The sequence below is a fragment of the Carassius auratus genome, unplaced genomic scaffold (genome assembly GCF_003368295.1).
Source record: "Carassius auratus strain Wakin unplaced genomic scaffold, ASM336829v1 scaf_tig00216663, whole genome shotgun sequence".
Classification (NCBI taxonomy): Eukaryota; Metazoa; Chordata; class Actinopteri; order Cypriniformes; family Cyprinidae; genus Carassius; species Carassius auratus.
The window spans coordinates 261,359-277,721 of NW_020528684.1; the positions used below are offsets into that span (position 1 = coordinate 261,359).

Sequence of the window (16,363 nt, forward strand, 5' to 3'; positions counted from 1 at the left end):
ATATAGCTCGTGCAAAACGGTTGCTAGGGTACTCCATTTGGTTGCTATGGAGTGGCCTGGCAGCTGCCAATGATGATTCTCCAAAGGCTGCTCGCCAATATAAACCAACCCCCATGTCTCTAGGATGTTCTGATGCAGAGATATAGATCTTGCAAAACGGTTGCTAGGGTACTCTGTTTGGTTGCTAGGGAGTGGCCTGGCAGCTGCCAATGATGATACTCCAATGGCAGCTTGCTAATATAAACCAACCCCCATGCTTCTATGTCTTTCAGATGTTAAGATATCTCTCTATACTTTGGGTTGCTAGGTAGCTCTTAATGGTTGCTAGGACGTGGCTAGGTTGTCTTGAAGGAGATACATGATTGGCCGTTTGCTGTCCGAGTCAAACGAGCCCACCCTCATGTTTCTATGACACTTCTATCCAAAGTTATTCATTTGATCTTTTTGAATGGAAGTCTATGGGGCTTGTTGCTATGGTGCTCTATATGGTTGCTAGGGCGTGGCTTGATAGATTCACAGTGATCCTGAGAGACTGATTGGTTGCCTGATTAATATGAGCCCACCCCCTTGTCTCTATGACATTGTGATCCAGAGTTATGTTCAATACAAAATCCCTATGTAATGTCCCACAGTAGGATGAGCCCTCCCTATACTTTGTATTAGGGGCATTTTTGGGGGGCTCTTGCGCCCCAGGGGTACAACTTATACCCCACTGCGGGGTATGTTCTCGCACAGCCTGATAGCCTCTCCAAATGTGGTGATTCACATGTTTCTGCGAAATTCTGTCTCGGAGCTACGATCCGTCAAAGTTGGCCGCAATGCATTGTCTATGCGATTTTTCGCCCGTTTTTTCGCCCGGTGTACGAACATCGTACGCCCGATCGCTTATAAAAGTCATAGCACACCATTCCCGATTAGGCCGCACGATTTGACGCCTGTTTCGTTGGTCTGTGACAAAAACTGCGGGACTAGTTACGCGCCGAAATTTGTACGGATCTAGAAGAAGAAGAATAATAAGTATGGAGAATAGTAATAGTGATGCCTTGCCTCCGGCAAGCACCACTAACTAGAAGGTACATTTCCTGAAGAAAATGTGAGTGGTGCTTGCAGTGGCAAAACTCGCCCCTCTGTTGCTAAGGTACTCTTGATAGTTGCTAAGGTGTTACTATGCGGTTGCCATAGGACACATTTGTTGATTGCTATGGCGGTTGCTAGGGTATTTGGGGTGGTTTCTAGGGTGTTGCTATGCGGTTGCTATTGCTATTTTTTGTGGTTTTCAAGGACAGAAATATCACTTACAAAACATTTATTTTATTTTATTTTAATACAATAAATGATAAAACAAGATGTTACAAATAAAGTACAGCACAAGCAAATCATGCAATGATTGTGGCAACTTTAATATTTAAAAGAATACCTCAGCGAATTTATTGCTATCCATGTTCAAACTGATTGTATTTGATGAATATATGATTGACCTGAAGAATAGAAACTATACCATACACTTGAACAATTGAGCTACTTTTATTATTTTATTATTATGTATTATAAATATGACAAATACCCGCAGAGAGAGCCAACGGCCTGGTGATATTTCATTTTACAGCGCGATTCAACGTCGTTTAAAAATGTATTTAGTTTGAATATTTAGATCTGGGCAAAATCAGAGGGCATTTTATTTTGAAATCGCGATGCATAACGGTACGTTGTTGTATTCTCCTGTGTTTGCAACGTCTATGGTTTGCAAAGATGATTTACGTTACGAATCTATTGAGGGAACCCACAAACACACACACACACAGACCCCCACCCTTCCCAGATAAACATTGAGCAGCCCCACACAGTACAGTATATGCAAGTTTGTGGACCGAGCTGCAGAGATGGAGACGCGCTCTTCGCTTGTAAATTATAACAGTGCAATACAAAGGGAGTCAAAATTTGCGTGCGTTCCCAAATGAAACCCAACAAACAGCACATGCAATAAAAGGTTTTACCACAAACTCAACTTCATTCCAATATCGCGAGACTGCTTCTCACCTGTAGGAGTAATATCGCGAGATCTCGTGAGCTCCCAAAAGTCAGGTGAAATGGCTATTTAACACGCGCTGCATTGTTCATTTTGCGTGAAAATGTTTTTATCCAAACCAAAAATGAACAGTAATTTCATACATTCCTTTTAAAAATTCAAGTATTTTTCAAGGACCTTTAATATGGCTGTTTTCAGGGTTTTTAAATGTCAAAAACTCAATATTTTATAAAGTAGTAAATTTAAATACTATTTGCCTGAATCAAAAAGACCAACTTTTACCTAAACTGCCTATATTTTCAGTGAATTGTAAAGCTTTGCCACACCGTAACATACGGTCATATATATCTGCTTCATTACCGATTTTCATTTACCATAAAGTTTTAACACATTTTTTAGATAAAGTAGTATTGATTGCCAGCCACAGCTTTGTGAAGTGGGCTGAGAGTTGGTCACCTGGGGGTCAAACCTGCAGTGGATCTTCTGAGCTTCATGACGGAGGACCTTTCTGTACTCCAGACACTTACCAACACCACAGTGGTGGACTGTTTATTTACAATAAACAGGTGGGATGGGATTCATTTGCCAGACCAGAGAAATTAATAAAAATAAAACATTAAAAACTTGTGTAAGTGCTGTTAATTTACTGTCATGGCAACCAAGTATTCAAATATTTAGGCTGACATTTTAAGTCTTTCTAATGATACTCATCCAGATCAAGTAAGAGTGTGATCTTAGCAGGTTTGGAGGTAAAACAAAGTTTGCTTATTGGATTATGATAAAAAATAACAAATATTTACACACAAAGTCTTCATGCATAGAAGAATACAAACCTTATTTAAAAGTTTAACCATCTTATTGTACCATCTGTGAATATACCATTCAATAAAGCAAACATGCAGGATTAGCCAATTCACCTAAAATGTTTAAGAATCTATCCCCGAGCCTAGCCACAGCTAGATCCTGTAGCTTTTAATTCACTACTATTAAATAGTCTTTGTCAAATAAAAATTTCTGGACACCATAAGGTTATTAAACATTTTTGCAATCAGTATAAAATAGTTTCTGGAAACAGCGTACCTAGAGTAAGCAAGGTTTGTGTCAATCTACTGAGAGTACATGTGACTGTAAGTTAACCTTGCTTTCTGGAAAACCCCCTGGACCTTCTGTGAAGTTCAGAAGAACACATTAAATGTGCCATTGAAGAAGATACAATAAAGACAAAAACACTTGATGTGCCAATTCAACCAAAATGTTTATTAAAAGTATTAGAAAACACCTGTTGTGCCAAATCCCACCCTATAATGTTGCACTAGCTCACATATAAATATTATTTTAACTTCATATTAAAATTATCGAATTATGAAAATACAAAAGAAATATCTTACTGTTGCAATAATAAACAATTTAAAATCAAGTTTCTATTTTGGCAGAATAGTGGTGAAAGTGTTTGAATTATTCTATTAATAAAGTGAACCTTGTGCATGTTGCATTTAAAGCCATTGTAAAATACTCACATTACTGTCCATGATTGCGTCTATTACTGCACAAGTGTTTAAGAAGGGCATAAGGCCATACATAAGCCCTGTGATTTCAGAAAACAGCAACACCCCTTAGCAGTTCTGAAAGCACTGTTAATCACAGCATCACAGGGCTTACTGCTTTACCGTAAGTGACTAAGCCATAACATGATTTCATTTTTAGTCGTTTAAATTTCTATGATTTAATTAATAAAAAATTCATTGAGTCGCAAACTGTTGTTTTGGAAACCCTGGTCGGCAGGGACGCGAGAGGGACACAGGATTTGACACAACACCCCCAGTGAGCAAGCCAGTGGCGACGGTGGCAAGGAAAAAACTCTTAAGGAGATAAAAAACCTTGAGAGGAACCAGACTCATCAGGGGGAACCCATCCTCCTCAGGCATGGCGTACACATTATAAAAACATTATTATTCAAACTACTATATGAAATAGTAAACTGAGACCAATTATTTAATATAATAAGATAATTTAAAAATATATATTAATATTAATTAATTGATCATCTAATGATTCAGTGCAATTGGGTATTGAAGCATCTTCCGCCATCTAGCCGCTGGATCTGTCATGGCAAACAGGCTGGACACCCTGAGGTAGAGGAGGTAAAACAGATATGATCATGTTAGTGAATTGAATAAAAAAAATTTCATTCTGCAAGACTTACAGAGCATAAACTTTCAGGTCAGATGTATGTCTTGCAAGAGACATTTCTGCTCTCTCACTTCTGAGGACCATCATACACTTTAAAATCTAAGCGTTCACATCAAAGCACATGCCTCTGAACAAACACACTGTATGATAAAGTGCACTGAAACACTAGACCTTTCCAGTATTATTGACAAACTTTACCTCAGTGCTTAAATGTTCTTCTTCCGTTGCTTCTTTGGTCTTCAGCATTGTCTTCAACTCCAAACACATCTGGTCCCTTCCTCTGGCAATGAACTTAATAAATGAATAACAGGATCACTGCACACACACTTACTAATAAACTTAAAAAATAATAATAAACATAATTAAGTAAACTAAAACTTACTGAAAGAAATTAGCCCATAAGCTGGTATCCAGCTCATCATCATCAGTGGTGAAGCACACTTGATCTTCTCAGACATTCTGACTCGCCGGTTCCTGAAAAACATCAAAATCAAAATTAGATTACAATATTCCTTTAAAATGTGGTTATCACATGCAGTAGCACAGTGACTGAAGTGACATCTTTTAACACTTACCTTAAGATGGTATATTGCACACTCATATCCAGTGTTGCACAGGACTGCTATGGTCTCCAAAATCTTCCTGCAACTGTACAGAAGAGCACATATCAATATTAGAATAGCAGAGGACTGCAAATAATATATCCAGTACACATCGTACAGATTGAACACAACATTTGAAACAAATGTTACGTTAGGGTAAAAATCAAATACATCACAACAGTGTCTTAATACTTCTCACTTAACCTTACTGTCTTTTAATGACTTACTGCTGCTGTTGCTCTCACTGTCTGTGTCTTCCCTGGAGTTATTACACTAACCCTGACTGCGTCCTGTATTCTGCTGCCTTCACTTCCTGTCCTGTCTGGAGCTGCCACACTACTCCTTCGTCCTTCCTGCTGCTGTACTCTAGGTAACTCAGGGACACAACACCTTCATATTACCACGGACAACACAATATAACCGCAACGTCACTGCCGTCGATAAAGGAGGTTAAATGGAACCTCAGTTCAATATGGCTTAAGGCCAAGACACCACTCATACAGAAGCCACTGGGGAACTAAGGCTGGTGTTGCCCCACTGTTGTCGTTAATGCTGATTCAGTGGCCCCAGTGACCTGGTATAGCGGGCAATTCACCTATGGAAAAAAACGCAATACACAGTACACAGGATTGTGGTAACTGTGGTAGGTCTCTAACACGCCCGATTGATGACAGAAGTCCGGATTTGAAATGTAGATGTGGTCAAGTAGTGTGTGCTTTTCCGTCGTCGCTGATGTAATCAGTTGCGTGTATCCTCGAGATTGAAACAACTCCAGAATAGGTTTTTTTCCAGGGTGTAAGAGGTCCTCGTTGAAATCTCCACAGATGATGACGAGATCGTTGTGTGTGAGGTCCAGGTAATCCAGCATACTGTTCAGGTTGGTCAAGAAATCTCCAACACTGTACTGTGGTGGCCTATACACAGCTACGACTGCTGCTTTTATTGGGGAATCCAATTTGATCACAGCAAACTCCAGATCAGTCACATTTTGTATATATTGCCTGGGCTGAGTTGGAATGTGCTCCTTGCAATATATTGCGACTCCACCTCCATTTTTCCTTCCAAGTTCTTGATGTGTGGAGTAGGAGACATGCCTGTTGCGTGTGAACAAGTTGTATCCTCCCAATTGGAGATCTGAAGTAGACGATCCAGTCAGGTGTGTTTCTGTTAAACACAGAACATCGGCGAGTTGTAGCTCATGATGGCATCTGATATCCTCCATGTGAGATGCCAGTCCTTCCGTGTTGTGATGGATGATGGTGAGTGTCTGTTCCTGCCTATTTTCCCTCACATGCTGCAAAAGTGGCATGATTTCTTCAACTCTTGCTCTTCTCATGCTTTGCAAAGAGGTTGTGATTTCAGGATCAGCATATATCTTCTTGTCGTCGAAATCCGTAATGTGTAATCCTTGTAGAGATGTCGTTCTGCTGAGGGCAACGTAGGCCATTCCCGGCTCAAAAATCTTCTTCAATGACACTACTGCAGAGTGCATTGTCATGCCTTGAACTTTGTGGGCTGTGCAGGCGTAAGCTAGCTTAATGGGAAACTGTCGACGAACGGCTCCTTTCCTCAGACTTTCTTCAGATCTCTCAATGTAAACCAAGACGTCTTCTTCACCTCGTACCTTTTTACGGTGTTTCTGACCGGCGTTCGGATTGTCAAGTTGAAGTCCTAACATTTGTACGGTGTCGATTCCATCTTTTGCTTTGGTGACGATGTTTGCAATCGTGCCAAAACATCCATTGACAATTCCATCTTCTACATCCAGGTTCCTGGTTACCATCACACGAACTCCCACTGCAACTTGCATTGTGTCCAGCAAGTCGTCCTTTTTTCCAGTGACAGGTTTGTTTAATCGCTTCATCCTTCCTGTTCTTGGGTCTTTCCTGTAGTCTTCGGCATCAATTGTTATGATGTCAGCGAAGAGGGCCTGTACAATCTCGGTATTGTACTTGTCAACCTCTTTGTTAGTGGCGAATATGTGTAGAGCATCACGTGGACAGTCTTCTGGCTTCTTCACAGCCTGGAATAACAAAGCTCTATCATCTTCCCTGAGAGCTTCTGTCTTCTGCCTCACTCGTAGTCGGTTCAACAGTTGAGCGAAAGCGAGGTCTTCCTTCTGCCGCATGATCTCTGTGAGTGTGATGATTTGAAAATGGTCCTTCCAGAAGTCCAGCATATCCTCTTCATACACACAGAGCGGTTTGGCTTTACCAAGCGGTGGCAGTTGATAATAATCCCCTACGACGAGGCAAGATATTCCTCCAAAAGGTTTCTTGTTGCCTTTGATCTGCTGAAATCTCCAGTTTACGTATGTGAACAGATCCTTTGAAACCATGGATATTTCATCGATGATAAGAATCTCCACGTCGCGTAATCCTGCTCTCACTTCATCAAGGGCGTTCCCTAGTCCTTGATAAGGTGGCTTCAGACTCCTTGGCAGTTTTAAAAGGGAATGCAGCGTTTTACCAGAGATGTTGAATGCTGCCGTTCCAGTAAATGCAGACAACAGCACCGTGGGTACGGAGAGATCCCCTTCTTCCCGGAGTCGAGGGAGTTGTCGCAGAATCTTAGTTGCTTCCGAGTGTATGCACTTGATGACGTGTGATTTGCCACAACCTGCACCGCCTGACAAAAAGTAAAAAAACTGCTCTGGATTGTGACCCCACACACGCTTCTGACACCACTGGCGGACAGTGTAAAAAATTGCTGCCTGCGTCTCATTTAGACTCCTAAACATCTTCCTCAGATATTCATTAGTCATCTGTGGTGCCTCAATCTGTGGTACGACTCCGTCTCCATCTTCACGACGAATCTGGTATTCTGGAACATCATCCTGTTCATTTTCTTCTGGATGGACGTCTTGTTGTTCTGCAATACACTCCATCCGATCAACGTCGATTTCAGGCGCAAAGGCACACCAAGCATTCTCAGACGGTCCTTCCCGCTGCAGCTGTTCATATGCTTCGTCCACTTTTTTGCCGTGTTTTTCAAACTTCTTCTGTTGTGCTTTAACTAAGCCACGGACAGGGAATCGGAAATTGGGGTGTGACGGGAGTTCTACAAGTCCCCTTTTGTAAAACTCCTGATACGTTGGAAACCCTTGAGGTTTCAGCTGTTCGTTGACACGATGTGGCACGTAAAGTTTTACCATTGTTCCGCAAAACTTCTCCGGTTGCTTCTCCTCTGAAAAGCGAGCATACCTGACAATTGCAGCCTTACCAACAGTTCTCTTCTGAATGAATCCCATATCGTTGAGGAGTGGGAGGACATTCTTTCCTTTAGTTTGCCGACCATACACAACACGGTAATTAGACACAAAGTCTGCAAGGCACATCTTTTCAAACTCCAGTGTTCGAGGCCTTGCTCTGTATTTCTCTATAATACCTGACATCCAGACATCCTCTGAATCAGGATCTTTGCTGTGTAGGACACTACGGGGCAAACTCATCCTCAGGGCATCATCATCCGTCGGTATAAACACAACATTTCGTGAACACTTCTTCAATGGTAAGCTGCATGTCCGTGCCACAGACTCCTGAGCACTCACTTGCCTGTGTTTAGAGTAGGCCTGCATTATCTGCTTCATTTCGTCCTCTTCGTTAACGTTGGTTTCACGAACACCCTTGATCACGGTCTTCAGGTAATCATTCATTTCGTGTTCTGGCTTGGAAATGTAGGACAACATATACATTATGCAGCTGAAAGAGTCAAGAACGAACTGTATGTCCATGTTAGCGTTCCATGCCCTTAGCAAATCTGGGTTGTATCCATTCACCCAAGCCTCCTTTGGATCACGCTTAAGCAAAATCACGTTTGAAGTGGACAGTGCCTCAGCGTATTTACAGTAATCATCCATGGACAGATTACATTTGGTCAGCAAGTCTGACAAGTTGTCAAAGGAGGCCTGGGGATCGTTTAACAAGTCCCACACTGGCTTGAGTTTATTCCTGGCTTCTTTCATTGCTTTTCGAGCAGCGTCCTGTCTTCTCTTCTTTCTCTCTTGTTGGTGTTGGTCTTCGTTTTCATCTTCCTGAGGACGTTGTGGAGCGTCCTGTCTCCTCTTCTTTCTCTCTTGGTGGTGTTGTTCTTCGTTTTCATCTTCCTCAGGACGTTGTGGTCGTGGACGGGTGATGGTGGTGCTTGACATGGGAAGTTTAGGGAACCCATATCTACACAACACATTTCCTTTCTTGCAAGATTTGGAGTGCTTCCTGCTGTGAAGCTGAACTTCGGTGACAATTTGATGAAGCTCGGGATCGGTGGTAGGGTCCGGTAACTGGCAGGTTATGTAACGGTCAATAAAGTCACACACTACTTGGTCGGACTGATTTTCGAATTCGGGTGCCCCCTTTACCCAGGCCAGCAGATGAATGTGTGGGCTTCCTCTAGCTTGAAACTCCACGCGATAAAAGTAATCCTCGACTTCGCCGATGGGTTGAGCAGGTGACAAAAGCAGATGATTCATTAATGCATCCACTCGTTTCTCAAACATCCGCATGACGGTGACGGGGTTACTTCGGAGGATTTCACATTTCGTCGTCCAGTCAAGCTCTGAAAAGAGGACCTCTTCACCTTGCTGAGCCTTGATCGCCGTTATCACTTCTGGCCATCGCATTTCGGCTGCACTGAATGTGCAAAAAAAAGTAGGATTCCCTAACTGCCTGATCATGGCCTGTAGATCTCTCAACGTTTTCTCCCAATAAGATGGAGTGCCTCTCAGGGGTTGCATAAACCTTGTGGCGTCACGGCTGTGGACCAGTCTTTCGACCTCAAGATCATCCTGAAGAAGCTTATTGGAGATTCTACGTCCATCTTTTGTAACAGGCTTGCCTTTTCGCAACTGGATAGACATGCTGTTTCTAGCCATGTGCGTTTCAGTGACAAACTGCGCAAAGAAGAGATAACTCTGGTCTTTGGCAAAACGAGTATCCACGCAGAACAGTCTAGCATTGAAATACATGCTTGGTGATAATGCAACTTGTCGTGCCTCATCAATTGTGTTCTGTCCAGTGGGAAACTGTACAGGGAAGGCCATGGCTTCCAATTTGGGAACCTTGAAAAATCCGACTGGCTTTTTCCCTTGAGCAGGCGCAATGCTGAAGATTCCCTCACCGTACGACAGCAAGTCCTGTCCAATGTCGAGTGGCTGCATGCATGTGTCAAGAGTGAGGCCAGGCCTGAGCTCATCCTTTTCTTCTGTGCTGACATGCTGCTCATCCTGTTCAGAGACAACAACTTCCTGTTTCTCCTCTGTGTCATGCAGCTCATCATCAGGGAGAAATTCAAATGTGGCAGCATCACTTATAAAGATGTCCCTATATTCTGAATGCATCGCTTTCAGTTTTGTTAATGCTGCTAGCACATTGTGCATATTCACAGTATGGAAGTGTTGGTATCCTCTGAACTTGATGTGTCTTTTCAGCTTCACCTGTAGGAGCTGGGACTCACTGTTAGGCCTTGGGAGACAGTTAACTGTTTTCTCAACCTCAGACGGCACACACACGACAGCGCCATACACTGATCGCTGCTGTCCTTTTGGCAATGCAACTATTTTTGCAAAAGGAACAATTTTGGCGATAAGCTGTCGTTCAAGAACATTCAGCTCAAGCAGTTCTGCAGGAATGGGTGGCAATTCAAGTCTGTTTGCCGCTGCAATAGAAGGCATGGATCCTCTCTTCAGATGGCTGTCACAGGTGTGGCAGATCCACTCCTGTCTTCGCTCATCTGGAACTGCACAAGGAACTGAGCAGGCACTGTCACAAGCATGAACATATTTTCCGGTTAAGCAAAAGGCTGTAATATGAACATTTTTGATGTATCGTGTTCTATTACACATCTTGACTTGATTTGGAAAAAGGGTCCTGTGACAGACTGTGCAGATGTAAGTTGGACCATGCTGAATTTGACACCGGAATGCAGATATGGCCTTTGGAATCAAGCTGTTGGACACAGGTTGGTTTGTCGCATTAGAATTGGATGTATTCTGACTGGAACGAATGTATGGCCTGTATTTTCTCTTGATCCTTAATGCACATCTCAACTTGTGTAGAATCTGGAATCCAGCATCAGTGAGACACTTCTGTTTCTTCTGGAGAGTACAACGTAAGATGTGATGCGACCTAAACACTGAATCACTTGCATATCTTCTGGCCATGTAGCCCTTCATTTTCTTCTGGAAAAGATCATCCGTTTTGTACCTCCTGACCATGTATTCTTTCTTTTTCTTCTGGTGAAGATCATCCGTCTTGTACCTCCTCACCATGTATTCTTTCTTTTTCTTCTGGTGAAGATCATCCGTCTTGTACCTCCTCACCATGTATTCCTTCTTTTTCTTCTGGTGAAGATCATCCGTCTTGTACCTCCTCACCATGTATTCCTTCTTTTTCTTCTGGTGAAGATCATCCGTCTTGTACCTCCTCACCATGTATTCCTTCTTTTTCTTCTGGTGAAGATCATCCGTCTTATACCTCCTCACCATGTAGTCCTTCTTTTTCTTCTGGTGAAGATCATCAGTGTGGTACCTCCTGATTAAGTACTCTTTCCTTTTTTTCTGGAAGAGAAGATCAGTTTTGTACCTCTTGGCCATAACCTCTATCTTTTTGAATCTGGCAAAAATATCTTGATCATACTTCTTTTTGGTACCGTCCATTTTCTTCTTCTGAAACTGCAAATTGGTGGCATATTTCTCTCTCTCATATTTTCTTCTTTTTTGTTCCCGGACTTCAAAATGTTGAGCGGTTTTCTCAAGTCTTGCTTCTTGTTTTTCATTTGCAATTTTACGCATTTCTTTTCTTCTTCGCTGCTTGTTTGTTTTTAAAACCTTTATGACACTTTGGTATTTGTCATCTGTAAGAACAAGATTTTCAGGGATTCTGATGTCAGCAGTTGTTTGTGGTTTTGCCAAAGGTGAGGTCATTTGTGATGGTGTCACACATGCTGCTGATGAGGATGGTTCCTCAGACTGTTGCTCCATTTCAAACGAAACAGCCATGAATTCATAGCACGCTTGAGGACCACGATTCCAAAAAAGCGCAAGTAATCTGTTGGTCATGTCATGCAGGTTGGTGAAAGTAAGCATAACTGCCGCTCCGTCACCAGTAGGATGTGGCCAACCTTCAGCAGTTCTGGAATGTGAATCAAAATATCCATATCTTCCAGATCTGTCTCTGAACACAGCAAAGCACTCTGGAGAAACAATAAGCAGTGCATGGCTGACATCTGTTGAGAGACACTGAAGTCTTTCATCAAGAGGAATCCACCATGCGTCCATTTCCTGTGTTCCTCTGTCTCTTAGATACCCCATCACAACTTCTGACTTTTGGACGCTGTAGTTGTGGTTAGAAGTCGAGATGCTCACAGGTACTTCTGCCATGCTTAAAAGATCCTGTCGGAATCTTCCTTCAGCCATAAGCTGCATTTTAATGCCGACATACAGAGCATCCCCTTCCTCTAGCACCCTGTCAAGATCAGGCTGTTCGAAAGAAGTTCCCTCACTGTGGTACGCAAGGAATGTCAGCGCTACACATGTGCACTGAGTGTTTCGTGAGAAAACATCATACCTTGCATCACTCTGGCAGTGAGACGCCTGCACGGATATAACTCTAGATGTGTAGTTGCCATCTTCGTACTGCTGTCCATCAGAAACCTGAGCAACTCCTTTATTGACGCTCGTCTGTCCTGTCAGGTCTAACTTTGTCCAACGAACTTTTTGAGCCCGGGATCTCCTTCCTTTCCGAGGCATCCTTCAAAAGATCAAGACAAAGTATGAGAAAACAGACCAAAGACATAATATCAAATAATCCATGACGCATCTGATAAGCCCATTAATTAGAGAGAAATAACTTGCTCAAAGAGTTGGGAATTCTACAACTCCACATGCATATACAGACACGGAAATTTTGTAAATGTGATGCTTTTTCTGTATTCACATTAGAATAGTTTAATTTATTTAAATTACAACCTTTGACAATTTTATGATCATAACACTCAACCTTTTTTAGCTTAACGGGATTAAATAATACAAGTTTAACGTCTTGATCATCTGTTCTGATTGTTTTTTGAATAATAATAATAATAATAATAATAATAATTATAATTATAAGCAGATGATTTCACATTGTCTCTTAAGTAAGTGTTTTAGCAAACAACCGTCACATTTTCTTCATTATGGGTTTGAACAAATCTGATTAAAATGACTGTAAAATGGTTTTAGCGCTAGTCAAAAAGTACTGTATTCAATAAGCAGTTTTTATAAGATATCATCAGTCACTTACGTCACGAAATGCTGAAGCGATGCAACCTGCAAAGTATTCTCAAGAAAAAAACAAGTTAATTGACAAGAAAAACAACAACTTACAAATACAGCTACTGTAATAAACTTTTTCAATAAAAAGAACAGTAGCAGATAAAACAAATTATGAATCTAATATTAATGGAAACACTTTTTTATACAAAGAAAAAAAATAGAATATTAAACAAATTATTAACCTAGAATTAAAAGGACTGAACTTTTAAAAGAACAGTAGTAATTGAACACAAATGATCAACTTAGTATTGAAAATAATGTTTTTTTTTTTTGTTTTTTTTTTTTGTGGGTGGGGGTAGGGTGGGGTGGGGGAGGGGTGAGAACAATACAGAACAACTGCTACTTTGAGAAAATCCAAAACCTGAAAAAAAAAAAAAAATTTCAACATATTAGACCACTATAATGATAATAATATTGAAAAGAAAAAGACAGCATCATTCAGGCATTTATGCACACTAACCAGGCGTTCAACTGCAGTGAAAAATACAGGTTGTGCTCTGAATAGATGGTCTGCAAAACAACAAACAAACACACAATTAAAGATAGCCTATGTATGTGAAATAAGACCAATATATACATCGGACAGGACTTACTGTCGTACGCATTTATATATATATATTTTTTAAATACAGTCAGATTTTCAATCAAAATGTATTATATTCTAAACCTAAAGCTAAAGTAATTGATTGGCCAAACAGGTTCCTCAGTGTAGTAAAACACAAAAGTAGCAAAATATAATATATTGTCAATATAATATACTGACTGTCAAACAGTATGACAGAATCTAAATAAATGACAGGCAGAGAGCATTTTTTTCTGATTGGATGTTCAACAAGTGATGTTTTTTACCTGGTTTGAAAAGTTTAGGGAATTATCAGAACTTACATACTTTTCTACTATATAGTAGGGTGAAAAGTACCTGGATGACCTACCACTTCTACTGATATTCTTTAGTTTAGTCTACCCCATGAGCCCACAGAAGCAAAATTGTGAATTACATTGTAACTGATGCTGTAGCTTACATGACAGTGATAACATGACAAATATAGTACATCTACATTCATACCACACATATTAGACTATTTTTTTATTGCAAAATTATTACTTATTCATATGAAATATCAGAGAGTATGCAACTTCGAATGCAGACCATGGCTATAAAATAAACTGGTTCTATCTTTAAGGAACAAAAAACTGTTTATCTATAACTTACAGCAACTTAAAAGGAATGGTTCCCCCAGCAAATGAATATCATTTCATCACTCTCTCATTGACTTTATGTGAAAATGTACAAGCAAGGAAAATCATTGAGGCCTACAACATTCCCCAGTGAATTTCACGAAACTCCACATGCTAGTCACAGGTTCTGAAGCGCTATGGTGCATCAATGAATCAGTAATATCTCATTAATATTTCTTTGTCATCTGTTTATATTTTATCCATTTAATAAATAAATATACTTACTGGATATTGTGCAGTGGAGAGTTTGTAGTGCTCGTAATGCTGTAATTTTAAAATAGAAATAAAATGTCAGACTTAACTTAAAATCTGTCAACCCCATAAACTACAACGTCTCTGATTTACAAGATTTCACATTTTCTAATTCCTGCATACTGCACATTTGAATGTACATTAACCAAAAAATGCAAACAAACCTCAGGAATTGCTCAGGAGTTAAAGCTCAATGATCAATCTAAACAAAGAAAAAATGAACAACAAAAAAAGAATAAATTAATGCTTGACAGCACAGAACTGGGACAGTTGATAACAAAACACAGATCTCTGACTTTCAATATACCTCTTATGACTTAAACCAGAAAAAAAAAATCAAATTGTATTCTTAATATAAACATTGAATATGCGGTCTATGTCCAAATATATGTTTATGGTAAACGTTTAAATATATCTACAAAAACAGATGTTAATAGGCATATGACAAATACATCGGGACACATAAAACACATTAGATCAGAGATGCATGGATGTCAACCATATCAACACAAAACAGAGGAAAATTACATTTTGCAACTACAAAAAATGTAAAAAATTAGATGATGAAAGCTAAAAAGATTTTAATTCCATTTATTTATTTTCAAAATACTTTTATACTCTCCAAAGCTGATAAATTCAGTAAAAACTGTGATATTGTCAATTATTATTACAGCTTAAAATTTACTTTTTATTTGTATTATATTTTTACATTTAATTTATTTTGGTGATGGCAAACTGAATTATAATAGTTAACTCCATTTTTCTGTGTCATGTTATCATCAATGTTGAAAACAGTTGTGCTGCTTCATATTTTTGTGGAAACTGAATTTTAACTATTATGTTTGGGTTTAATAATTTTGTTAATACTTTTACTAAGCAGACATGAACTGATCAAAAGTGAAGTATTTAACAAAGATTTTGGACTTGATTTTTATTTTTTTACTTTATTTTCAAAGAATGCTGAAAAAAATGCATTAGTTCATTACAAAATGTAAAAAATGCAAAACAGATTATCAAAAAAAAAACATTTCACACAATAATAAGCAGCACGACCTTTTTCAACACTGATAATAAGTTTATTCGTAATCATTACATTATATAATTAACTTCTGATATATAATCTTTATATAAATTATGTTAAGAAAGGACACAGATATTTTAAATTGAAAAGATATCTTACAATACCACTGTTTTAACTGTTTCTCATCAAGTGAATGGAGCACTGGTCACAGACAAACAACGAACAACTTCAGCTTGCTCTTCCTCTGCATTCGGTGCACATGAACAGATTGTAGTAAAGCTTTAAACACCGTCTCTCCTCCCTGACCCATTCATTACTTAAGATAAATGCATGGATAAGTAAACTGTTAGCACAAATCGTCCACGATCCAAATTTTAATTCTCACTTCAACCTGCTGACTTAGAACCATTAAACATTACCTTTATAAAGTACTGTAATTATATTCCAATCATAAATTATGAAAAAAGTACATAAAAGTTTAGCTGAAACGGCATCTAAACTGTAACTCAACAACATTTTCTGTGTCCAAAAAAAAAAAAAAAAGAGCAGATTTCGCCCTCATTTACGATCAAAACGGGAAGCCGCCGCCGCCGCGCCCAAGAGCGAGACAAAGACGGATAAGTCCCGTTAATATCTACGTTACCTCACACGGACTCCGTGTGTGAATCTGAGCCGATTCGCCGTCACTATCGTGTCAGACACTGCGGTCTGTGTGTAGTTTCAGA

General features: G+C 39.8%; 1 protein-coding gene across 3 annotated transcripts; it reads right to left on the bottom strand.

Moving 5' to 3' along the window:
• Positions 1-3,262: 3,262 nt before the first annotated feature.
• On the bottom strand, positions 3,263-6,626 carry LOC113098787 (uncharacterized). Of its 3 annotated transcripts, none has more exons than XM_026263865.1 (5): positions 5,097-6,626; positions 4,792-4,864; positions 4,599-4,690; positions 4,415-4,507; positions 3,263-4,153 (listed from the first exon to the last, which is right to left on the bottom strand). In XM_026263865.1, exon 1 carries the CDS (start codon positions 6,599-6,601, stop codon positions 5,414-5,416), a length of 1,188 nt encoding a protein of 395 aa, XP_026119650.1. In that variant the 5' UTR covers positions 6,602-6,626; the 3' UTR covers positions 3,263-4,153; positions 4,415-4,507; positions 4,599-4,690; positions 4,792-4,864; positions 5,097-5,413. The 3 variants fall into 3 exon arrangements, with proteins under 3 accessions (XP_026119650.1, XP_026119651.1, XP_026119649.1); XM_026263866.1 differs by having other exon boundaries at positions 4,415-4,496; positions 5,046-6,626; XM_026263864.1 differs by having other exon boundaries at positions 5,046-6,626.
• Between the last annotated feature and the right edge of the window lie 9,737 nt (positions 6,627-16,363).